The 15,437-nt window shown below is 54.5% G+C and overlaps 6 protein-coding genes across 6 annotated transcripts; 3 read left to right on the plus strand and 3 right to left on the minus strand.

Annotated features, from left to right (window-relative positions):
• Nucleotides 1-37: 37 nt before the first annotated feature.
• On the plus strand, nucleotides 38-2,231 carry QBC33DRAFT_198641 (DUF298-domain-containing protein). The gene is made up of 5 exons (XM_060422566.1): nucleotides 38-271; nucleotides 401-444; nucleotides 1,261-1,343; nucleotides 1,403-1,580; nucleotides 1,658-2,231. Exons 1-5 carry the CDS (start codon nucleotides 191-193, stop codon nucleotides 2,124-2,126), a joined length of 855 nt encoding a protein of 284 aa, XP_060280645.1. The 5' UTR covers nucleotides 38-190; the 3' UTR covers nucleotides 2,127-2,231.
• A 697-nt stretch (nucleotides 2,232-2,928) lies between these two features.
• On the minus strand, nucleotides 2,929-4,066 carry QBC33DRAFT_198668 (ribosomal protein S6). The gene is made up of 3 exons (XM_060422567.1): nucleotides 3,725-4,066; nucleotides 3,599-3,645; nucleotides 2,929-3,450 (listed from the first exon to the last, which is right to left on the minus strand). Exons 1-3 carry the CDS (start codon nucleotides 3,746-3,748, stop codon nucleotides 3,162-3,164), a joined length of 360 nt encoding a protein of 119 aa, XP_060280646.1. The 5' UTR covers nucleotides 3,749-4,066; the 3' UTR covers nucleotides 2,929-3,161.
• Nucleotides 4,067-4,384: 318 nt separating this feature from the next.
• Nucleotides 4,385-7,200, minus strand: QBC33DRAFT_561823 (uncharacterized protein; the record flags this gene model as incomplete). Its single annotated transcript, XM_060430162.1, has 2 exons — nucleotides 4,385-4,454; nucleotides 4,556-7,200. 2 exons carry the CDS (start codon nucleotides 7,198-7,200, stop codon nucleotides 4,385-4,387), a joined length of 2,715 nt encoding a protein of 904 aa, XP_060280647.1.
• Nucleotides 7,201-8,353: 1,153 nt separating this feature from the next.
• Nucleotides 8,354-9,489, minus strand: QBC33DRAFT_517715 (chitin synthase III catalytic subunit; the record flags this gene model as incomplete). Its single annotated transcript, XM_060426201.1, has 3 exons — nucleotides 8,354-8,542; nucleotides 8,612-9,183; nucleotides 9,249-9,489. The coding sequence occupies 3 exons, from the start codon at nucleotides 9,487-9,489 to the stop codon at nucleotides 8,354-8,356; spliced, it is 1,002 nt and encodes a 333-aa protein (XP_060280648.1).
• A 1,763-nt stretch (nucleotides 9,490-11,252) lies between these two features.
• Nucleotides 11,253-12,975, plus strand: QBC33DRAFT_547219 (uncharacterized protein). Its single transcript, XM_060428719.1, has 2 exons — nucleotides 11,253-11,494; nucleotides 11,569-12,975. Exon 2 carries the CDS (start codon nucleotides 11,648-11,650, stop codon nucleotides 12,728-12,730), a length of 1,083 nt encoding a protein of 360 aa, XP_060280649.1. The 5' UTR covers nucleotides 11,253-11,494; nucleotides 11,569-11,647; the 3' UTR covers nucleotides 12,731-12,975.
• A 506-nt stretch (nucleotides 12,976-13,481) lies between these two features.
• Nucleotides 13,482-14,790, plus strand: QBC33DRAFT_199217 (NAD(P)-binding protein). Its single transcript, XM_060422568.1, has one exon. The coding sequence runs from the start codon at nucleotides 13,892-13,894 to the stop codon at nucleotides 14,657-14,659; it is 768 nt and encodes a 255-aa protein (XP_060280650.1). The 5' UTR covers nucleotides 13,482-13,891; the 3' UTR covers nucleotides 14,660-14,790.
• Nucleotides 14,791-15,437: the final 647 nt, after the last annotated feature.

Here is a 15,437-nt window from a genome sequence, read left to right on the forward strand (position 1 = left end):
ACCACTGCCGCATCAAATTCCCCCTCCCCACCGGTTCGACGAATTCACCACCGAGCAGCAAACGACAAGCGAATAACGATAGTTTGGCCTCAGCTGCCGGCTTTTCTTCAACCTCCCCCTTAAACCTATCCCTGAACCTCTCATCGACTTCCCCAGTCCTTGCGGCTCGAAACAGCCCTGCCACTCCAGCATGGCGTTGACTAACGCGCAAAAACATACCGTGAGCCACTTCGTGGCCTTGACCGGTGCGAATGATAGGACTGCACAGAGGGTAAGCCGCTGCCCTCGTCATACCCTGTTATCGGTCGATTGCATACTTGCTTGCTCGCCGCCGTCGGAGTCCCCGTGTGTTCCTATTGATCTCGCATATGCTAACCGGTGGCGTTTCCCAACACGACAGTTCCTCAAAAATGCAAATTACAAACTCGATGCTGCTGTCGATCAGTAAGTCGACCTTCTCTGTCACGATACTCCGATACTCCTCCCGAGCACGGTCTCCGCTGCCTCCGCCCTGCCTACCTTTCTTTGCAAGCGATTGAAAACCCCCCCGAATATCAAGGTCATACATTGGGAAGATATGATTCTTGCTGTGCGCATCGGAGCGAGGGCATTCCCGGGCCATCCATGGCTTCTGATATCGGGTATCTGCCACGTTTGTGGAGACAAGAATGAGCCCCAGCTTGTTGGAACTCTCGATTCTTAGGCGAACCCACATCGCCTTCCGGCTTCCAAGGGATGCCTTTTCCTATTTATCTCCGAGGAGATGCAACGTCACACCTTGCTTAAATCGCACCCTTCCGCAATTATGTCCATCCACTCCCCTCGCCCAACATGTGTCTATTTACATTAATATCACGCTCGACATCCACTTCGCTGACCGTGGACTACTCCCAAACCCCCTCCCCCTCCCCCTCCCCCTTCTGCAAGGGCTACACCTCGGCTCCACGAGAGCTGCGAGCAACAAGACCCATACCGATAGCTCCCAAGTTGGGAACGGCCACGGCTGGATCTGTGGACGCAGAGCCACCAGACAGCACACCGGATATGCCTTGCTTAAGGTTCATAAAACAGGTTGGCAGAGGTAAAGGGTAGGGTGCATCATCGCAGCAGCCGGTTACTACCGTGCGTCCCCCCAATTTAGAGACAAGTATCTCACCCTCTTTGAGCCACAGTTGGCAATTCTTCTCTTGGTTGTTTGGAGTGAAGACGAAACCAAAGCTGTTCGTGGGAGAATGCTTACCAATTGGCCACCTTCGCCAGATACTACAATAGCAGCCAGGCCGCACAGGCAAGCAACAATAAACCGGACCTGGCGCTAAATAAGATGTTTGACGACCTTAGAGGTCAGGCCCCTTGTTGTCATTGGGTGGAAGGGGACTACAGGCTGACACCCGGCGAATAGACCCAGATGAAGACAAGGATAAGGATCAGATTGGAGTGGACTCGATGATGGGTTATCTCACGAGCCTGGGCGTCAACCCGGAATCGTGCGAGATCTTTGTCGTGCTGGAAATCGTTCAGGCCACCAGCTTTGGCCAGATTACACGGAAAGGCTACGTCGATGGGTGGAAGGCTACTGGGTGAGGCTCTACTCTCTCTTTTCGGGTCGGGACCAAGATCATGAGCTCAGGGGGCTGACAAGACTCACAATCGGCAGTGTAACGCCCGCCCCGGCCAGCCACCGGGTACACGTCCGGAACTGCGTGGCCCAGCTCTCGACCGACGCGGCCTATTTCAAACGGGTGTACCGGCACACCTTCGTGGCGGGCAAGGAGGCGGACCAGAAGGCCATCTTGGTCGAGAACGCGCTGGTGTACTGGGAGATGATGTTCAAGCCGCCCGGGCGGCCGTGGGCGAGCGGGCGCACCGACTGGCTCGAGGCGTGGAACCGGTTCCTGCTGGAGAACTGGAAGCGGTCCGTCAACCGGGACATGTGGAACCAGACGCTCGAGTTCGCCCGCAAGACCCTCGAGGACGAGACCCTGTCCTTCTGGAGCGAGAGCGCCTCTTGGCCGAGCGTCATCGACCAGTTCGTCGTGTGGTGCCGCGACAACGGCGTCGCGGCCGCGCCCGTGGCGGCCGGTGGCGGTCAGCGGGCTGTCGACGGTATGGACGTCGACCGCTGATCCGCTGGCCGCTTGTAGCCTTGGGTTACCGGCTTCTTCCGGTTCACCTACGCGCTGTTCCTTGGGCATTTGTCGGTCAGTTCCGTCGATTTTTGTTCTCTAGCTCTACAGACTGCGGGCTACCAACAAAGAGGTCGGGGTCGAACTGACTGTTGGGAGATGGCCTTGGCGACGATAGTTATGACCTGTCGGGAGAGGTTGACTCGCCAATGAGGATGGCAATCCCTGTGGACTTGGGAGGCCCGAGTTTGACGGCCGGGATTAAGACACATAATCTATCCCTAGATCATGACCGGGACGGAAACCGGCAAATATCGCGAGGCAAATGCATTGTTTTCCAGGGGCGTCTTTACAGTGGAACATTTGAACTAGTTTAGAGAGCAGAGAATATTCTTCTGCCTAGGCGATAGGACTGGCTGGCTGGCTGAGTTAGTTTGCATTTCCAGCAGCACATCGATAACTGGTTTTCTTTCGTCTCTTCTTTGGCTACAGCTGTAACGCCAGCCAACCCATTGATCGTCGTTAGACTCGATGTCACGTTTGTTCAAGGACGATGCACGTTGGAGCATTGCCCCCCAATTGTGATTCTCTCCCCTCGCAGAGTCAAGGGCGGGCAGCAATCGGTAGATGCAGGTGAGCAGTCTAATTGTACGCCAGCAATTCAAGTCCCGTCGTTCCCGCGTATATAGTACACTTTGTACAGCTTCCAGTACAAGAGCCCCAGATTGGGCTCATCGTTCCACCCGGTAGTCATCCATGCAGAGCCACTCTGTCTCGGGAAAGGCAGAGACATCCAAGCGTGAGCCCGGGGGCGTGTCTGAAGTAGGAGAGCCCCTTTTCGGTTCTGAGCACGCCACGATGCCTGTCTCCCTTCTCCCATCTCACGGTATCAGCGGGGTATCCCTTCGGATTCGTATGATCCTGCCCATCCCTTCGAAGTAGGTAGGCATCCATCCCACCCATCTCGGAACCACCAACCATGATCTATCCCCCTACCCATACGGCCCCCCTCAACTCTTGTCCACCGGCCCGCCCTCACTTCTGATCCCACTCCACCTTCCCGAACCGGCTCAGCGTCTCGAGCTTCCCGTCGCCGAGCTTGACGCTCATGCTCCGGACGACGCGCGGGTCGAGGGCGAGGGTCGAGCGCACGGCCTCCTGCGTGGCGGACGACGAGTCGAAGCGCATCGCGAAGTAGTGCCCGTTGTGGTGGCGCATCTGGTGGCGCGACACGGTGCGCGGGAGCGAGAAGACGCCCCAGTTGCCCAGCGAGCGGATGACGCCTCCTTGGCGGAGGATCAGCTGGCCTGCTGTGAGGACGATTCTGGGGGTTTGTTAGTTTTTGGGCTGGCTGTTTCTTGTTGGCTGGTTTGGGGCGGGGGGTTGGCGGAGTGTCTATCGGGAGAGTGGTATGTACGCATTCGAGCGAGGAGGAGGGAACAGGGAGGGAGGGCTATGAGGATAGGACGTACTCTTTCACCTCACCCAAGTTGGGAGCTCCCTTTGGTCCGCACCGGACCTGCGAGGTGGGAGGTTAGTCTTTCGTTTCGCCCAACAGATTTGGAATTGAGGGGGACCGGGGGAATGTGATGGCTTACTATTCCAATCATCTCGTACAGCATCTTGCGCGATTGGGGGTATCCGACATGGACACCTGCAAGGAAAACCTGGGAGTCGAGAGGTATTGAGAGGTACTTGGAGGTAATGGCTGATGGACTGTCGCGAAGCCCAGATCTTTTTCTGGAGTTGGGATGGATTCCGGGGTTTCTCCGCTTCACCGCCTTCTACAACCACCCCCCAACCATGGTCACTTAGAAGCAGTCAAAAACAATATGCCCCTCACATTTCCCGTGGAGAGGATATTCTTACAGCAGACCCAGCCATACAAACGTACACTACAAACATGATGAATTGAGGATTATGCGGGTACAACACCCCGAACGTCCAAAATATCGGTGCTGGAAAGATAGTCCCGTTCCCCATCCATAGCCTCGACCCCAGTACCGATGGCAGCACAAGCCAGCCGAAGCATTCCAACGCCTACCATTGGGGAATGAATATCTCTACCCAGCAATAAAAGAGAGAGAAAGAGAAACCAGGCACCTGGCATCCATGCCTGCTGGAAGGAGAGATTAAGCCAGCCCAGTGAAATAGCAAAGGAGGGCCCTCGCAACGGAGCAGTCCCAGAGATGAAATATGGCATAGAACAAGCAAAGAGAAGCAGCCCATGAGTCGAGTCCCTTGTTCAGTAGCAGCCATCAAGACTCCGAGTCGTATCCAGGCAAGACGTTGGACTGCATCTCGTCCCAAGTGGATTCGACAAATTGGCTGTGAGACAGACGACGCCATGTCAGCGAGATGTAGCGAGAAACGGACGAGCAGCAGGTACGGGGTAAACAGCTACGACAGGGGAAAGGGAAAAGACTCACGCATCTGTCCGCACCAGCTTCACGCCCTTCTTCCTCATAAAGGTCAGGAACCGCCTCTTGGTGCGCTCACGCTTGAAGTGGGCCAGCACGTCCCCTCGGTGCTCAACGCCTTGGACGGGTTTCGTAGCGATGACCACCTTCTGGCTGCTGGGGGCATACGAGACGTTGACCAGCTCTGACTGGCGGAGGTGGAAGTCGTACGGCTCCTTGTAGACGCCCCACGAGACCTCGTTGGAGACGACGTCCTTGAGAACCTGGTGCTCGAAGATGTTCGACTCGCCCCCTTCTTCGGCCTTGTCAACCCAGTGCCAGTACTGCGTCACCGCCGGGTTGGTGGTCGTCAGTCGCGTCTTGACTTGGTATACCCGCCAGTCGAGCTTCATGACATGATCTCCGCTAAAGCTGTCCGTCGATGTATATCCGCTGTGCTCCAGGTCCTCCTGGAGGCTGGCCGCTCCACCAAGGCTGCTGCGGCCGGCCGGGTTCTGGTCGACCCTCTGCTTCTTGTGTTGGTTGCGGGCCGAGAGGATGAATTTCCCCGGCTCTGGCTTGCTCGCCTGGTGCTGGCTGAGGGGCACCTCGGCGGAGCCCTGGCGCGTCTTGCGCGTCGAGGACCGGGGGGCCTGCTCGGTATCTGCCTTGTCCTTCTGCGGGGTCGTCTTGGGTGTCGAATGTGGCTCCTTGCGCTTCCGTGACCCCGCCTCCTTGCCGGGGGTGTCCTTGCTGGGGTCCTTGCGAGGGGTGCCCTTCTTGGGGGTTCCCTTTTTGGGGGTTCCCTTTTTGGAGGTGCTGCTGTTCTTCGCCTTCTCTCTCATCTTGAAGCCGGAGGGCCGGCCGATGGTGCCGAACCCATTCTTGATGCGCAGGTGGGAGACCTTGGGGTCATGGTACATATGGTGAATAGTCTTGGCAAGGTCAAAACTGTCACCTTTCTCGACGTATATCTCGTGCAGGCGCTGCCTTAGCCACTGCGAGGGCTTCATGTCGATCTTAAACTTGGTCAGTTCTTGCAGAACTTGGACCATGCGGTATAACGTGTCGTAGACGATGAAGCCTCTGGTAATCCACTGTTTGCCGATGATCTGATAGGGATGCAGCTCGCCCTCCTCAAGGAACTGAAGCATGGTCCGACCTCGGTTGATCTGCCGATTTGCCAGGAACTTGCTGGCTGACGAAGATGTCGGAGTTTTCGCGAGCTGGTCATGCTTTTCCAGCCACTTGTTCAGCTGGAGCTGGACCTCGTCTTCTATCGGCTTCCACTCGGGGTCCCAGTACGCATGGCTGGGAGATATTTTTACCAGGGGCACATTTCTCATGCACGGAGGGTCTGTGAACACAACACCATCGTCTCTGAGGTCGAGTGTCTCCTTGGTGATCTCTGCCAGCTCTGGCATTTCCTCCTCATCCTCTGCCTCTGGCGTATCTGGCGTATCTGGTGCCTCTGGCGTCTGTGGTGTCTCTAGCGTCTGTTGTCCCAATGACTTCTTTTTACCCTGCTTATGTTGCTTGGCTGCCCCGGTCTCTGCCTCGTCCTCCGAGTTCCGCACGCTATGTTGAGACTTTCGGCTGCTGGACTTGGGTAGGGCTGGCAGTTCGCCTGCCCCATTCTGACCACCAGCAGTGTTGCCAGAGGAAGAAGATGCCATCTTCTCGACAGACTTCGCACTAGGAGGTTGTGATGGTGTTATTCCTTCATCGCTTGCCGCGGCATGTCTGGATCGTGGCTCGAAAGAGGCGCCGTGGCATCCTTGTCTATTCCACTCGCAATTCCCACATCGTGGGAAGTTGGGGTCATCAAGCACAATGCACTCGGAGAAGATGCCCACATTCTTGACGCAGGTACGGCATGGCTGGCCTTGGACAGTACCGGTAGCTTGGATATGGCAGGCCAACCATTTAGCACCTTTGGCATCGCTCGGCTCATAGATGCTTTCCAAGGTTTTGGCGGTGAACTTCTTGCCTGGCCGGATTCTGACTGGCCGCTCTATGGGACGATTGAGGAGCGTATCGACCCAGATGTTATCAAGGTTGAGGCGGTGAAGCTCACCAATCACCTCGCCAGCTCCATCGTGAACCTCAACTCCAGTCATATCCCCGTACGGGGCTCCGGTCTGGTCTGGGAGTCCCGATGGCTTGGGGGTATGGGGCCGTTGTGACGTCGAACCTTCGTCAGAACCAGCTCTACTAGACTCCCCCAGTCCATTGCCCACAGAAGAGCTGGCATCGTTGTCGGCCTGTTCAGATTCTTCCGGAATGTCGATATCTGTGTCCTCGGGTCCAGGCTCAACATCCTGAAGGGTAATGTCACCCTGGCGATAATTCCTAAACCACTCGCGCTTCTGCTCGTCATCATGAGCTCGTTGCTCGGCAACATCGAGTTGGCGGGCCACGATCTCGTTCTCCAGGTCGTTGAGGAAGGCTTCATTCTCTTGGCACACTTGCTTTGTGGCTTTAAGGCGTTCTTCAAGCTCTTGACGCTCCACGTACAACTTCGCGAGCTTGATCCTGATCGGGTCAGCCGCGGCCTGCATAGACTCATCTGTCTCCCTATCCTCACGGGCCCTGACAACCTTTATGGACTGCCAATAGTTGGCTTCGATAGCGTCCCACAGAGCAGAATTCCCATCTTCTGTAGCGGAAGTCATCCTGAGATGCAGTTACAGGCCCTTGAAGTGAGATGATGAACCGATGCGATGATAAGCAGTCGAGGAACCAAGTGCTGAGATGGAGAATCTCTAAGAAACCATGAAGCGGCGAGCCTTGTATGGTGAGCCTTATCGCATACGTTCCTCTGCAAACAAGGTTAGGTTGGGGAGGCGGGGGATCAGAATGGAAAAGCTGGCCTAATAGAAAAGAAGAGGACAACTAAGGAGAAAAGATGCCAATGTGAGGATGAGATGGAAAAGGCGGATTAAGCCTGGTGCGAAGGAGTGTAAACCACCTCACACAGCCTTCCCAAGATTCGATAGGGAATGATGGAATGATGGAATGATGGATGGGGCTGTGGGGCAGGAGATGGGATCGGATGCGGGAGGTATAGATAGATAGGTAGGATAGAAGGGCAATCGGAGAGACAATAGGGAAAGGACAGTGTATAAAACAGCACTGAGGTGGCAAAGCAGGATGATAAATAGGCAGACTTACTTGTGATTTTATGACCCCATATACTTGTGAGTCTTGTCAAGGAAACAGGCAGTCCAGGCTCGCCTTTCTTGTGGCAGGTATAGAGCTGGGAGAGATTGTAAGGCGTGAGATGTCTCCCATTGTTTGAGGATTGCTGGGCGGGCTGAAAGTCAATTCGCCGCAATCCCCCGGGCTTTAGCCGCTACAGCTATGTACAGTGCACACAGAAACACCAACACACACACGCGCATGGATAGAAAGAGGCCTATGCCACGTGATATCAACATGAGGAGAGGAGAGCACCCAGGAAAAGAAAGACGAAATATCAGATGAAAATATTATTATATTTAGAATCCTCCATTGTCTGTCTAGCAAAGAAAAGCCCGCGTCTCAGCAATTATTCTATATGGCTATGTGTCTAAACCTACAATTGCCAGTGCCACAACCTCGATCGAGTGCTCCCGAAGTCCAATGCCACCGGCATCAGTCGCTGCAAACCAAACCTAAACCAACCATACGAACGCCAAACCAGGCCGCTGATGCACCATAACTGCAAATATCCGAGTCACCAGATCCAGTGGAAATGGCGCCGTGCCAACCCTTGCGATGGGAATAGGACGCCGCCTCAACCACACCGGGAGAGAAGCCACCGATACTGTTCCCGGAAAGGGGGTCTCAGTATTTAGAATATCGGTTGGAGGACGGGGAGTATGGGTTGTCGAAGGCACTTGAGTGGCCGTACGGGTCCTCGCTATAGACCGTCGCTCGGCGCTCGTCCTCTGGCAGCAGCTCCTTGACCTCCCACGTGTTCATTCTCGTGCCAACAGAAAACTCCAGGTCTTCCTTAGTGATCGAATCCCAGTACTGTAAGGGGGTGTGGGTTAGCCAATGTTTTGTTGCCATTAGGACCAGCCTCCCAGCGTTGCCACATACCTTGTAGACCATCATGACCGCCAACAAGTTACAGGTGGTCGCAATGAACAGACCATCCACGTAGTGGCTTACAGCCCGGCAGATAGGGGCGCTGAAGGCGTACAGGATTACCTGGCCAACAACAAAGAAGAAAATGCCAAAGGCAATATCTCCCAGCGGCCATCTGTCCTGCAGCGTTCGAGTGACGAGAAGGATCTGAAGGGCCAGGTAGACGAAGAGCTGGACGGCGTTGAGAAGATAGAGAACGACGAAGAGGCCGATGGTGTTTGTCGGGCCCAATCCCACCCACGATTTGAACGTTGCCAGAGAAACGAGGAACGAGATGACAAAGGCAGCCACAGAGCCGAGCCTCATCATCCACAATGATAGTGGGGTGCCGTCCTCGTAAAGTTGGAAACCGACGAAGCCGTTGATCATCAGGCAGGTGATGAGTGACGAAGTCAACCCGCTTTGAATGGCGACGAAGTAGGGATACGGCGCGGATCCGGGAGGGACGACCCCTGCGTCGACGCAGAGAGACAAGAAGGTGAGGAGCATGTAGAGGTAGAAGAAAGTGGTGATCTCCTTCCTCCCTGTGCGCGGCATTTGCATTAGTAACGGCAACTTTCTGGCTCGAGACTCGGGGGAACAGCCATACCAACTGCAGTGAACTTCCCCCGCACATGCAGCACCATGACCACCGTCATGAGCAGAGCGATAATGTGCATGGCACTTGCGGCGCCTTGGAAGATGATTGTGTTCGCCAACTCGATGTTCCGCGCATAGCAATCCGGCTCAATCCCCACGCCGGTCGATATCGAGGTTATAGGCCCTATTGATGAGCACAGTGGCAGCGGCGCCATGTGGCAGAGGCCCGTGAAGTCCCCGAAGTAACCCATCTTGCAATCCGGGGCTGAAGCTGCGGTGCTAGGTTGAGCGGCTGGAATCGTTTGGAACGCGAGAGGAGTGATTTGACAATGATCAAGACACGCCCAGTGTTGCCAGGTAGTTCGAAAAGCCCTGTGACAAGCGACACGCCGAGGCTCAGTATCGTGGGTTTTCCTTCCTGAAGACCTCCTCGGCCACCAAATAGCCTCTTTCTCCCTCCGAATGAGTCGATTGGTAGGGGGCAGATACGACGGTGGTCTGCGGACCAGAGAATCGAGCGCGCGTTCAAGTCAAGAATCTAGCCAACGGGTGGACGATGAACGATGGGCGATGGAGAGCGTGGAAAACGGAGAAGAAACGTCGGTGGCAAGGGGCGATACGAAGGGCGTCGTATTCGATATATTGTGCGCAAGGCAAGGGATGGTCAGGAATGTCGAAACAGGAAGCAGTCAGGGAATGATAGACATGAAGATGGAGAAACGAGAGTGGGATAAGCAGAAGCGTATGAGGCTGACGGTTGCTCCGCTGCTGGTCGTGGGTCTTACGTTGGAGGAGACACGACGTTGCTGTGGAAAAGGGAAGCAGGGAGCAGGAAAGCACATCTGTCTCGACAAATTAGCCTGATTGGGCCCAGTTTTGCGCCATTGGCTCGGCGACAGCCGCCAGTGCCCTTTTGAGGCCTAGCGAGGTGGCCAGTGCGCATTCCCAAAATGGATGGATCGACACGGACGACATTGGACATGGACATGTATGATTTGTCGTACTTCTGTTCCGAGGAAGATAAACTGTGATCTCTAGGTTCAAGCCTACTTAGGTAGGTAGGCCTTTGCCTTGTATCCAAACATAGGATCTTCCCGGGCTCAGCCAAGGACCTGCAATGGTGTCAGCTATCACAAGCAAATCTGCTTTGTCTGGGTTAGACCTTAGGAGCAGCCCCTGCCTGTCCCCCCTGTTTTGGAATTAAACAGCCTGCTACAAATGTCCATTGTCCTTATCTCCACGTCACATTCTGCGTCAACATTGTTAAATTTGGGCATAAGATCTCTTCGTGTCTCTGTTGTCTCAGGGCATTAACCTTCTCATGATCTCATACCTCTACCTGCAGACACACACATCCTCTGCAAGAATAATCAAGTGTCAAGGAAGGACAAATGGAAAGAGGGAAAAGATTTCTGATATTTGATGTTGATAGTGCCATCATCAGTGACTGTAAGATTGTGTACAAGGCCCTATTTTGCGAACAAGCTCGATATATAAGTGCTAGACATATGTCGAAGGACCTGATACTTGTTATTGTATTGCCCATTGACTGTCAGTTCAAATGTAGTTCATGGCCCAGCTAGGCATTTAATGTGGCCATCATCTCTGGTAACCTGCAATCTGCCTTGATTTCAAGCTCTGAGAAAGCCAGTTGGATATATTCGCAATCAGGGAGGTTTGTGTAATCAACTAGATTTGCTTGGACATTTTTTGTCAAGGATGTGGACCTGGAGGCTTGTTTGCTACCTATCCTCCTCTTTTCGTCTTTGTTATAAAGCAGATAAGTTGGCCCAAGGACAGGCTATATTTCTTTCAGCAAGATTAACTAATGTCCTGTCTCGATGAATGCTCTCCCATGAAGGAGCTGTATCATGAAGTAGCTGTGTCATAAATCCTCTATTTTTTCGAGTCAGTCCATACAATGCTTCACATACTCCCTACCCCTTATCGCTATCATTGTTTTCTCTGTTTCTTTTTTCCTTTTCACCTTTCTCACCTTGGCATTTTCACAAATCTAGTTATTTGATAAAGCTCTCAGTCTCACCTCACCTTACCTCACCTAACCAGGTACAAGTTACAACCCGGTTCAACCAGCTTGGGAAAATGTGTATCCCCTCGGCGCCTCCAAAAATCTCACCCACAACAACTCCTGCCACTATCAAGGACAGCAAAAAAAAAATTTGCCTCAAGTCTCGATACTCAGCCCTCGATAGTATCGCCCGCAAAAAAGGAGAGGAAGGGCAAAAATGAAAGCCTGTAAGTCACTCACCTGTTCCTGCTTTTGTTTGTGACACTCTCGAACCGTACTGACCTTAGGTTCTCAATCTCAGAGGCCGCTTTCACGCAGATCTCAGACGCAGTCTCCGCTCCTCGTGTTGATGTTGCATCACCCACAGGCACCCCAGGACGATGTCTGCTCCAACCGAGTTCAAGGATTTCCAGCGTCTCCCTCTTGAAATTCGGTGCAAGATATGGGATGAAGTTCCGATGCCGGAACGGATCTTCCGTCTTGTCCTCAAATCCCAGTCGACCGACGAGACTGGGAGAATCCAAGAGACGGTGGCGGAATGGACCGTCCAGCCAGCAGTACTCACCGTTCCCCCGATGCTTCATGCGACCTTCGAATCCCGATCCCGGCACATTGCCCGATACTGCGCCCTGCCACATTCCGCCCAGACCGGCGGTTACCTCGTGAGATTCACATCGCCTTACGTGAATTACGACACAGACACGTTCATCACCTCGTCGCGCTCCCTGATCGGGGATGAGATATGGGGGCAAATCCAATCCATTGATACGTTGGAGAAAGCTTCCAGACGAGTGGCTCTCCCAGCCATCTCTTTAAGCCGGATTCGAACCGGTATAACGAGATTGCGGCATCAGCTCGCCTCGGTGCAAATCTCCCAACAGGCGCTGTCCGGCTTCTTCATGGGGCCAAGCTCGGAATCCCCGCAGGGTGGTGACATGGACGCCAACACCGCCGCTGAGCAGGAGTTGGACCGGCTGAGCGTCAAGGTCCGCCACGCGCACAGATACCACAAGCTTGTGGTTTGCCGGATCATTGCCGCTTTTTTCATAAAAGAACGCCTCCATGAGGTGTTTGGATTCGGTCCTACGGTCGTGGACCGGGAGACGCGGACGAGTGCGGTGTTCTTGGGCCTCAACCACGCCCAGATCCGACATGTTGCTCTGCACGCCTCAGCACTGCCTGCCATGATTGCCGACATGGAACTAATACAGTCGAAATACATCAGACACCTCCCCAGCCTCAAGACGGTGGCCTTCCTGCTCCAGGATCGGGCAAGGGAGGAGAGAAAGGTGTGGGACGCGGAGATGGAGGACTTTGAGGTTCATCAGGGCTTCCCGGAGGGGTATGATCTGGATGGTGGTATGACCAATAATGATCTTGTTTATATGGCGACGTATGCTCGCCATCGGTGGGGTATGGGATTCAAGTACCTGACTGTCAATGAGAAGGCCAGAGTTGGGTGAACTCTTGGAGCTGATCGGCTTGGTCCTTGGCACTCTGTCTGCTTTGCCCTGTGGATGTGGGCTTTCTGGGATGGGGAAGGGGACAAGGAACTTCTCAAGAGCTGGAAGAAACGGCTGCGTTTTGGGATGGGAACATGCTTCTGGGATCGACACTCATAACTGTGCCCCAGTCTTGCTTCGGTCACTGGTTCTTGAGTCGATACACAATTAGGAAATCATCACCAAGGCGCCACCGCAGAGGTGAGAGCTCTTAAAGGACTTAATAGTGAATGCCTGCCATAAGCCAACCCGAACATCTCGGCCTGAGCATGTAGAGGTCCAAGGAGTCGGTGTGTCCGAAGCAACGATTACAATTTGCCAGCAACTGGAGAACCAATCCGCAGGAGGTCAGCCATCTTCTAAGCCACCTACTTTGATGGGATATGCCAGAGACCCAGATCTGGCTGTCGACCAAGAGGCTTTTGATGCCCATCAAGAGGAATGAGCTCTGCCAACTCTATCACCTCCTCGATGCCAAGGACCACAACTGAGGAGCACAGGTTATCTCTTCAGCTGGAAACACACCAAAAAGGCGTCTCTCTTGGCGAATTATAGGGACCAACTTGTTCTTCTTTCTCCTTTCATTTGATCAAGCCTCCCTATCACGTATGTTTGCTGTGGTGGGCAGTGATGTGGTCCGTGCATGACCAGGCAGCGAAGTTTAAAGTGGGGCTCGCACCACTCGCACTCAATTCGGCATCCTCTCGGCCTCCAAAAAACCGCCCGTCCCGAGTATGCATTCGCACTTTTGGCGGTGACGTTGCGAAGATGGCGCGTCAAGTTTGAAGACGGTCGGGCCGCCGTCGCTCTCGGACCTCGCCACTATTTCGCTGCTTTTTGCGCTTCCGACGCGCTCCAAGACTCTTATGCCTCTTTGAATCTCCGAAGAGATGCTGGCGCTGACGGGAACTTGGATATAAAGGAGGGTGTAAGCCCCTCACTTGGGTTCAATATTCTACATCATCATCTCAAAATACCAACTAAACATACCAACTACCTTGACCATTGTTCATACTTTGCGCCCAATCTAACAGCAAGCTCATCTCTCATTTCATACCGAGCAACTCTCCCTTCTACCTCACATCTGCAACAACACCAACACAACACACAACCGTCATCGCAATGGCCGGCTCATCAACCCCCAAGACCATCCTCTTCCTCGGCGCCACCGGCGGATGTGGCCTTGCGGTCTTACGCCACAGCCTCGCCGCGGGACACACCTGCATCGCGCTCTGCCGCACGCCCTCCAAGCTCACCGCCAAGCTGCCCGCGGACCAGCAGGGCAAGGCCAACCTGCGCACCGAGCAGGGCAACGCGCACGACGTCGACGCCGTGGCCCGCTGCCTCGCGCACCCGACGCGGCCGGGCGCCCTCGTCGACGCCGTTGTCTTCTCCATCGGCGGCGCCTTCCAGCCGGCCAAGATGACCATCGACGACCCCAACGTGTGCGAGAAGGGGATGCGGGCGCTGCTGGACGCCCTGGCCCGGCCCCGCCCGGGCGCCGAGGCCGGCGCCGCGAAGAAGAAGCCGCGCGTCATCGCCATCAGCACGACGGGCATCACCAACCTGGGGCGCGACGTGCCGGTCCTGTTCATCCCCATGTACCACATCATGCTCAAGGACCCGCACAAAGACAAGAAGGCCATGGAGGCCCTCCTGATCGCCAGCGACGCGGACTGGACGCTGGTCCGCCCGAGCCTGCTGACGGACGGGCCGGAGTCGGACACCAAGGTGCGCGCCGGCGTCGAGGATAGCGCTTCTAGGAAGGTCGAGAGCAAGGCTGTCGGCTATACCATCTCGCGCGAGGACACGGGCAAGTGGATCTTTGAGAACTTGATCGAGGAGACTGATGGGAGGTGGGTGCGGAAGACTGCGACTATCACCTATTAGAGGAGAGTTAGGGTTCGCGATGGACGGCGGAGTGTTAAATGTTTCTTTTGTTTTGAGGGCTTTTGGTGTTTCTTGGTCGGTCTCTTAGACATGTTCGAATCCTGCCCCTTTCCCTATCCTGTTATACGCCTGTGACACCCTAGTCAATGAATAGATGAGTAGATGATATCCCCCTTACCAGCTCTTGTTTTCTCTCTCGTTAGTATAGCATCTTGACATTTTATCGTTTTCTTTCTTTTAGATCCACCTGGTCAATTCTCTCTACCGTGAAAGACAGACAACTCGACATTGACGCTCCAAACGAAACAAGCCAAGCGGCGAGCCATCGCCAATACAAGATGAATTGACAACGACGTTCCAGACCAATTGCGCCAAGCGGGCTCGGCCATGTGCCGAACCAAAAACTAAAACATCAGCCTGCATGAGAAGGTTATTCTGTTTCTGTTTCCGGCGCAGGTCGTGACCGGCAGATCATCCGGTTTTGGTGACACCAGCGACCTACCCCTGGAAAATCTTATTTCATCCTCACAACTTTAGAAGCGAGCCGCGCCGCCCCCCTGAGCGACCTCCTCGATTTGAACTTCCCGCGGATAACGGTGCTAATCATGGAGGTTGGGAAATGTCTAGGCATCTTCCCTGGTCTGCCCCTTTGAAGGCCCATTAGGCCGAGCCTGGCGGCAGCCTATACGTCTCCTCATTATACCAACTTCTGCCTGGCCGCCTCCTTGGCATCTGTTGGAGACGATGCCGTTTCGTGTCTGCCGGTTGGTCCCTGATA

The sequence above is a fragment of the Phialemonium atrogriseum genome (assembly GCF_030411735.1).
Source record: "Phialemonium atrogriseum strain 8032-3 unplaced genomic scaffold QBC33scaffold_24, whole genome shotgun sequence".
Taxonomy (NCBI): Eukaryota; Fungi; Ascomycota; class Sordariomycetes; order Cephalothecales; family Cephalothecaceae; genus Phialemonium; species Phialemonium atrogriseum.